Here is a 9,252-nt window from a genome sequence, read left to right on the forward strand (position 1 = left end):
GAAACTCTGCTGCCTTAACTTACCTTCAAAACAAGTATTTGCTCTCCGGACCTTCTCCACCGTGTGTGTAAGGACTGTTCATGCACAGCTTACACTGCTGATTGGCTGTTACCGTGGCTCTGCTTGTAACCAATCAGATGGTGCTGTGGGTGGGACAATGCTGGCGACAGAGTAGTGACAGCAGACAGAGGCGCGGCTGCATCAGAGCCAAAATAACCCAGTTTTAAATTGATCTCTTATCGGCTGTCGAATTTTAAAAAAGGCCGATGCCGATATGCGTCAAAATGCTGAATATCGGCGGCGATAATCGGCCCGGCCGATAATCGGTCGATCCCTAGTTTTTAGGTATGTGCTGGTCTGATGACTAGGATGTCTTCCAATTTTTATGGAATAATGTGGTGTTTTGTAAAGTAATGTGGGTGATACCAGAGCTAAAACACATTTGCATTGCAGGTTCATATGCACAGCTCTGGGTTAAGATGGAGTCCTGCAGATTTTTACATTACAGGGACTTACATGTAAAAACTGGGTTTTTTGTATGGGTTGGTCTGGTGATTTGGATGTCTTCCAGAACTGTGGTTGTATGGCTCTTGTGTGGTCAGTGTGTGGTACATCCGTCGTCTGTCATGGTGTGTGTGTGGTCCCTGTGTGGTCTTTAGCTAAAGAACATTACCTTTGCAAGTAAATGCATACAGTGTCTTCCTCTGCTTTTACAGGTGACATAGAAGCAACCAGAGCATGGAAAAAGACTAAAATTGTTTTTTGGACTGCTGGGTGGATTTATTATTGCAATAACTGGCCACCGAAAGGGTGTCGTCATCAACATGACTGTTGAGGAGGTTGAGACGGCAGAACAAACTAAGAATGGTGCCCGCATCATCCGTGTAAGTACATACATGATAATAAAAATCTAAGCGGCCCAAGAGGCATATACATTGTGTATTCAGTTGGTCAGAGAGAAAAGCCATGTCTCTTCATTAAATAGGTTGGACAGCACAAGACTAAAAGGTACCAAGGGCAAGCAGCTGTACCCCTCCATCGGAAAGAGTACGCCTGGTTGTGGCGTTACAACCAAATTCGTGAAAAAATTGAAGGAGGCTCAGAGGCATCTACCTTTTTCCACAATTCCAATGGAGGTGTCGTTCATAAGTTGACTGAATATTTCAAAGAGGCCTGGGAAGGGATGAGTTTGGGGACTGCCCCCACATTCAACATGCTGCGTTCTTCCTGTAGCACTTATGTGAGAAAATGTTTTTCTTCAAACACAATGAATTTGGTTGAAAATTTGCATTTTATTCTTGTGTATTTTTCTTTTTTTTTTTTTTAACATTATTTATTCCTCCAGGCCAAGCGACAATTGGGACGCAAAACCTACGACAAAGTGGCGACATTCATGTCTCACGATGCCGACACAGCCAAAAGATTTTACCAAGGTTATATGAACAAGCTAAATTAATGCCAAATCTATTTTTGTTATAGTATCCAGCAACTTGTATTTATGAATCTATTTTTTGACACAGCGGAGGACCCAGCAGAGGACACACTCCAGAGCAGAGCATTGACAACAATGGCAATTTTGACATATGCAGCAAAGAAAAAGAAAAGGAGAGAGGAGTGGAAGACGGCATATGGTGGTGATGACAACATGGAGACGATCTCCTCTGCGGAGGATGAAAGGGAGGACAGAGAATCCATGCAGGATGAAGACAATCAAAGATTTGAAGAGGAGGAGAAAGAGTCAACGGGACCAGAGAAGTGTTTGAGAAAAAGGCTTTCCCAGCGGCACAGGAAAAAGGTATGTGTGGTTTAGTTGAGTAGTTGCAGTGCTTCCACACATACAGACTGAACATCTTTCAGTCCAAAATTAACAAAATATACCTAATTTGTTCCATAAACAGATGGCGAACCTGTCTGAAGAGGAGCTCACAGGTGATGTGAAAACCACACTGAATGAAACAGAACAGGATTCAGAAGAAGAGGAGGAGAATATGCCAGAAAGAACTTACCAGTTGCGCAAGAAAATGGAATTTGTGCCCTCGAACCAGCAGACACCAGTGAGACTTGTTTTGATCATTTTTAGTGGTTTCACACATTACAAATCTTTAAATCTTCCTTTCACTTTTCCAAATACAGATGGTAACTTCTTCCGAAGATGAAGGGTCAGACAATTGGAAACCGACACAGGATGAATCAGAAGATGATTCTCCAGAAGAGGAGGAGGAACAAGTGAGAGGAAGGGTTCGAAAGGTGGCCAAGAAAAAGAGAGTTGAGTGGCCCGTCCTGCAAAGACAGGTGAGAGTTGTCGTCAGTTTCAATGTTTCCAAACATACTAGAATCTTTCAAACCAAAATGAGCAAAATACAGTTTTATCTTTTCTAAAAACAGATGGTTAGCTCATCTGAAGATGATGGGATAGGTGATGGGAAACCCACACAGGATGAACCAGAAGATGATTCAGAAGAGGAGAAGGAAGAAGTTAGAGGAAGGGTTCCAAAGGTGGCCAAGGAAAAGAGAGTTGAGTGTCCCATCCTGCAAAGACAGGTGAGAGTTGTGGTCAGTTTCATTGTTTCCACACCCACTAGAATCTTTTAATCCAAAATGAGCAAAATACAGTTTTATCTTTTCGAAAAACAGGTGGTTAGCTCATCTGAAGATGATGGGATAGGTGATGGGAAACCCACACAGGATGAACCAAAAGACGATTCAGAAGAGGAAGACATGTTGCATGAAGTGGTTGGTGAGGTGAGTCAATTTTTAGAAAGTTTTAGTGAATCTGAATATGGTGGAGGCTAATTTATAATACCAGGACTCAATAATAAACACTGTAAATGTTCTAAAAATCTCTAATAATCTAATAAATCACCAGAGGAAACAATAAGATTAATTAATTTTCATTAACACCTTGATAAATCAAAACCTGCATTTTTGGGGTTGAAGTTCATTCTTCTCAGTTTGATTTATTTTTAAGCAATAAATGTCAATACAAAGCTGCTTTATATATGTTTTTTTTCTTGCATTTTTGTTGTTAAATTTACAGGAAAAGCAAGCATTGATAAATCTATCTGCAGCCATTGTTCCACTGAATCTTGTCACTCTCAAGACACCCGTAGTAAGTATAATTGACAACATATATAAACAAATAAGTGAAACTGTAGCTCATATGTAGTTAAACAATTTATTTTACAGTAAAGGGACTTATATTTAGAAATAGGGTTACGTTCTTACAATAAAATAACTTATGTGTAGAAATTGGATCTTTGCCATTGTGTGTAAGTGATAAAATGGGTTTTCTGTGAATGTCAAAAAAATTAAAATAATAATTTTGTTTGTGAACTTCATTAACAAACCTTTTGTTAATATTAAGTGTTCTTCTGTTGAAGCAAGTGATCTCAAGTATGCTTAAACAATTCTTTGACCTTTTCCCACAGAAGGAGAAGGTTGCAGTCAAAGTCCCTCCTGGTGTAAGACCACTGCAGTTTAACAAATTAGAACATTACAGCTAGAAGAGCTGCATGAACTATAATATATTTTTTTAACTCTTATTTGTATTTGTTTTTCACTATTTTCAGATGCGGCAGGCCTATATAAGCCCAGGCAGTGTGTTTCACAAAAAGAGAACGGTGAAGAGGCAGATATTTCATCAATCAAGTCTGTCTGAAGTCACTATACCAATATCTGGTAATTCGAAAGAAAAAGTTTTGACAAAATACACAGTAATAAAGACTTGCCAACTAAGGTTGTATTCATTTATTTACTTTTTATATGGTTTTAGGTAACAAGAAGAAAAAACAGGTTGGATTCCCATCTGCACCGATGATCACCTCAGGTAAATATTATACACAATTTATTTATTAATACTGAGCAGTTTGTCGTTCGGAACAAATCATTATATTCTTAACAAATAGGACCAATGGGGGAAGCGATGTGCCAGGAGGGGCTTTCGAACAAGGAGAGGATGAAATGTAAAGGAGTTAAACTGGGAGAAGCAAAACTGCACGAGGGACCCTCAGAAGAAAAGAGTAGGGAATATGAAGATGGACAATTAAAAGAAGCTAAGGTAGACAAGGAGCCATCGGAGAAGACGAGGAGTGAAGGTGAGGAAGGACAAAAGAAAGGAGCAGAGACACAGGAGGAGCCTTCGGAGAAGACGAGGAGTGAAGGTGAAGAAGGACAAACGAGAGAAGCAAAGGTACTGGAGAAGCCTGTGCAGAGAACGAGGAGTGAAGGAGAAGAAGGACAAACGAGAGAAGCAAAGACACAGGAGGAGCCTGGGCTGCAGACGAGGAGTGAAGGTGAAGAAGGACAAACGAGAGAAGCAAAGACACAGGAGGAGCCTGGGCTGCAGACGAGGAGTGAAGGTGAAGAAGGACAAAAGAAAGGAGCAGAGACACATGAGGAGCCTTCGGAGAAGACGAGGAGTGAAGGTGAAGAAGGGCAAAAGACAGAGGGAAAGACACAGGAGGAGCCTTCGGAGAAGATAAGTTGTGGAGTAAAAATGAAAGACGCAAAGATCCAGGAAGAGCTCTCAAAGAAAAGTAAAAGCAAAGAAGGTGAAATGGTAGAAGCAACGATCCAGGAAGAGGATGAAAAGAAAAGGAAAGGCAAACAAGGCGATATAGGAGAAGCTAAGATCCAGGATGGGCGCTCAATGAAAAGAAAAGGCAAAGGACAAATGGTAGAAGCAAAGATCCAGGAAAAGCACACAAAGAAAAGGACAGACAATGAAGTTGGAAAAGCAAAGATCCAAGATGCGCTCTTGAAGAAAAGGAAATGCAAAGAACAAGAATTTGGAGAAACAAGGATCCAGGAAAATCCCTCAAAGAGAAAGAAATGTAAACAATGAGAAATGGGAGAAGCAAAATCCAAGAAGGGCACTCAATGAAGAGTAAAGACAAAGGAAGAAGAAAGTAGAAGGGAGGAGGGGTTCTTTAAGAATAAAAACTGTGGACTAATAAAGATTCAGAATATAAGACAAAACAAGTCTATTAAAATGTTCACTTTGTAGGCAGAAAATCGATACAAAATTGGCGATTTTGTATTTTATTTTTCTGTGTTTTCTGAGGCCTCCATTTTGTTTTGTTTAATAAAAGAGTTGAAAAGGTGAGTTTATTTCTTAATTCCTGAGGATAGGTGCTGCAAAACTACTGGAGATAGATAGATAGATAGATAGATAGATAGATAGATAGATAGATAGATAGATACTTCATTTATCCCTAAGTGGATATTCATGTGTTCATTAGCTCATTGTAGATTATTGTACATTATAATTTTTCATATTTTCTTGCAAATAATGTTGGAGGCCAGAGATTTTAATATTTTCACAAACTTCAGCTCAATAGGTTTATACATATGAAGTCTAATCTCAACCAGCTACTCAGTATGCAAAGATCCAAAACCCACCAGCTACAATGAGGTTTGTTCTATGTAGAAAGTTGTGAAGAGAATATTTTTATATACTCTTACCAATTATGCTTTAATTTAGAAATATTAATATTTCAATACTCACAAGTTTGAGCTACAGATGTTTTTAACATATGAGGTCTAATCATAACCAATCATGACAGAGAATGGGCCAGAGGTATTTCAATTTTTTTTACGTCAATGTGTGATTGGTACACTTGTAATGATCATCTTATAAAATCTAGGTATAGATGGCATATGATTAGTTGCTGACCAGTCTACACTCTGAAGGTATTAGTACTCAGGGATCTTTCTCAGGCTCCTCAACATTGGTAGGCTCCTTCCTACATGGACTTCACAATCTACAATGGTTGATGTAATCAAACCACATAAAAAAAAAAAAAATTCAGTTTACATAGGGGATATGCCTAACTCAAACAATCAGTATATAAAATATAAAGTGTATGTTGGTGTACAAAGTAAAACCATTGTAACAGACCTTTTCCAATGTCTCCGTGTGCTTCTGTTGTAAATCTATAGGGCAGGTTCAGATTTGGGATTAGGCAAACTTAGCAAGTGTTTGACTGAGGCCTACTACTACTCCTTTATTGGAGCTGTAATTCATTTTACATCATGATGAATAGCCACAATTGAGTAAAGATAGCCAAAGTTGATTTGCCCACTCCCTGAGGCCTAACAATTTGACGAAGACGTTAGCCAGTTTATGCAGCAAAATTAACAGGCAGGCAAGGGTGTATGGACTTGTAATAATGTTTGCTGTGAGGGTGAGGTCTAACTGAACACTAAAACCCACGATTTTTCCATCTTGCTCAGCAGAAAGTGACCAAAATTTGACATTAATGGAACCGAGGTCTCTTAAGTAAGGCGAAAACACCCAACATCTACCCTTGAGAGCCTTTAATATAAAAATCACTGAGTTGAGCTTCAAATGGGGTCAAAACCTAAGGGATGACTCGCAGACAACTTACCATACAGAATCCTGAAGCACAACCTTCTAGTACCTTCTCCAAGCTCGATCTGTTCAAGGACGATATAGGGGCCCCTAACCATGAGGGTGGAAATCAGCATCGTACACTGATCTCACTGTGCTTTTTTGGAGCCATAATTCATTTTACATCATAATAAATAACTACAATTGAGTAAAGATTACCAAAGTTGATTTACCCACTCTCTGGGGCCTAAGAATTTTAACAACACATTTGCCAGTTTCTGCAGCAGAACGAACAGGCAGCCTTTGCAAGTGTATGCCTGAGGCCTACTCAGCCAAATAAGGGTGTATGGACTTGCAATAATGTTTGCTGTGAGGATGAGGTCTAACTGAACACTAGAACCCACAATTTGTCAATCTAACACAGCAGAAAGTGACCAAAATTTGACATTAATGGAACCGAGGTCACTTAAACCCACTCTCTCATTAAGTAATTTCAAAACACCCAATATCTACCCTTAAGAGCCTTTAATGTAAAAATCACTAGGTTGAAATTTAAATGGTGTCAAAACCCAAGGGATGACTCCCAGAGAAGTAATCATACAGGATCCTGAAGCACAACCTTCTCGCACCTTCTCTGGGCTAGATCTGTTAAAGGGCCATATATGAGCTCCAAACAACCAAGTCTCAAATCAGCATCTTGCACTGATCACACAGTTCTATTTTGGAGCTATGATTCCATTGAAATGATAATAAATACATACAATTGTGTAAAGATCACCAAAATGAATTTGCCCACTCCCTGAGGAGTAACAATTTGACCAAGATTTTGGCCAGTTTTTACAGCAGAACTAACAGGTAGGCAGGCTTTGCAAGTGTATGAATTAGGCCTACTCAACCAAATAAGAGTGTATGGACTTGCATTAGTCATTGCTGTGAAGAGGAGGCCTAACTAAACACAATTTGTCCATCTAGCACAGCAGGAAGTGACATAAGTAAGACATTAAAGGTGAGGAGGTCGCTTAAGCCCACCTTCTCAGTATGTAAGGCCACAACACCCAACATCTATTGTTAAGAGCCTTTAATGTAAAAAACATTGAGTTGAGATTCAAATGGCATCAAAACGTAAGGGATGACTCCCTAATGAGTTACCATACAGAATCCTGAAGCACAACCTTCTAGCAAATCATTTCTGGGCTAGATCTGATTAAGGGCCATATATGAGCTCCAAACCACCAAGGCTCAAATCAGCATCTTGCACTATCACAAAGTTCTATTTTGGAGTTATTATTCCTTTGACATGATAATAAATACCTACAATTGTGTCAAAATCACCAAAATTAAATTAATATGCCCACTCCCTGAGGCCTAAGAATTTGACCAAGACGTTGTTCAGTTTCTCTAAGATAACTAACAGGCAGGGAGGCTTTGCAAGTGTATGACTGAGGCCTACTCAACCAAATAAGAGTCAATGGACTGGCATTAATGATTGCTGTGTAGAGGTCTAACTGAACACAAAAACCTATGACTTGACCATCTAGTACAGCAAGAAGTGACCTAAGTTAGACATTAAAGGTGAAGAGGTCGCGTAAGCTCACCTTCTCAGTATGACACCTTACATATCAGTATGTGACCCTACAGAAGGGGATTGTACTGAGATGTTGGGTTTCATACTGAGATGTTGGACGACACCCAACATTGAGTCACACCAAACATCTTGGTATGAAACCCAACATCTCCTTACACATTGGTATGTTCAGTTCATAACACCCAAAGTCTCTGTATTGTACTTGGAATGACCCAACTTCACAATAGAGAGAGATGTATTTTGGCCCAATATTTCTGTAGAAAACCATAATTCCAAAAATACTTGTTCTCTGCTCATGACACTCACTGATATGATCTACAAGAAAAGTTTTAAAGCCTTGGTAAATCTATGGCTTTACAATTTATTTCCATTTACTCTTTAAAAGCACAAGTCCAGTCATTTGAAATGCCTCCATTTTATTTGAACGTTTGCAACAATGTAAACAAACACCTTGGTTTCTTCCAAAAGAAAAGTATGAACATTCTCTTGGTTCAACACGGCTGTGGCAATTGTATGCCCTGGTACTATTTTATGACTCAATCTTTAATCTTTTTTGGCCATAGCACAAAAGTGAAACAATGAAAAAACAATCGTATTGATTTCTTCCTCAAAAACAGTAGGAACATTCCATTTCTCCTCACGGATGTGGCAGTTGGATACCTTAGTCCTATTTTACGATTCAATCGTTTATCTTTTTTGGTTCTAGCACAAAAGTGAAACAATGAAAAAAAATAATCACGTGGATTTCTTCCTCAAAAAAGTAGGAACACTTCTGTTTCTCCTCAAGGATGTGGCAGGTGGATGTCCTGGTCCTCTTTTGTGACTCATTTTCTAAACCTTTTTGGCTGCAACACAAAGTGAAACAATAAAAAAAAACATTTAGGGCCTGCGTCTATTCAGATATACAACACAAACATGCTCACATGTAAATCAGTGGGTCCTCAAAGTGTTTTCTGACAAGGGTGATCTGATCATCATAGTTAAGTGAAATCAAACAAAACCCACACATCTACTATTTTAGCTTTCATGATCTGGTGTACGTTAAACCATAACTAATTCATTTGTACAGCATTATAGGAAGTTTTCTAATACTCACCTTTGGACCACCATAGGAATTCAAAACTTACTCAATGAATCCATTCTCCCCCACTTTTCTCTCTGTGAGGAACACAGCTCCTAAATACGAACAGATAGTTTTTAAATCAAGTGACACATAAACAGAAATTGTGTCTTTACTCTCACAAAAAATGGCAAAACGGACCAAATTTTCACAGTACATTCAAGGGTTCAGTCTAACACACTATAAAATGTAAAG

At 38.9% G+C, this 9,252-nt stretch overlaps 1 protein-coding gene across 1 annotated transcript; it reads left to right on the forward strand.

Moving 5' to 3' along the window:
- Positions 1–1,183: 1,183 nt before the first annotated feature.
- Positions 1,184–3,503, forward strand: LOC147819516 (uncharacterized). Its single transcript, XM_087172395.1, has 9 exons — positions 1,184–1,240; positions 1,346–1,433; positions 1,521–1,795; positions 1,899–2,054; positions 2,134–2,292; positions 2,386–2,541; positions 2,635–2,742; positions 3,038–3,109; positions 3,429–3,503. Exons 1-9 carry the CDS (start codon positions 1,184–1,186, stop codon positions 3,501–3,503), a joined length of 1,146 nt encoding a protein of 381 aa, XP_087028521.1.
- The last annotated feature ends 5,749 nt before the right edge of the window (positions 3,504–9,252 follow it).

Source organism: Seriola lalandi, unplaced genomic scaffold (assembly GCF_002814215.2).
Source record: "Seriola lalandi dorsalis isolate HSWRI2012SDOR001 ecotype SW California unplaced genomic scaffold, Sedor1 jcf7180002052540, whole genome shotgun sequence".
NCBI classification, from domain to species: Eukaryota; Metazoa; Chordata; class Actinopteri; order Carangiformes; family Carangidae; genus Seriola; species Seriola lalandi.

Excerpts from the sequence above, each read along its gene's own strand:
- LOC147819516 (XM_087172395.1), top strand. The coding sequence starts at position 1,184 with ATGAGTTTGGGGACTGCCCCCACATTCAACATGCTGCGTTCTTCCTGT. Across the intron at positions 2,055-2,133 it reads CCTCGAACCAGCAGACACCA|ATGGTAACTTCTTCCGAAGA; the intron begins GTGAGACTTGTT and ends TTCCAAATACAG. Across the intron at positions 2,293-2,385 it reads GGCCCGTCCTGCAAAGACAG|ATGGTTAGCTCATCTGAAGA; the intron begins GTGAGAGTTGTC and ends TTCTAAAAACAG.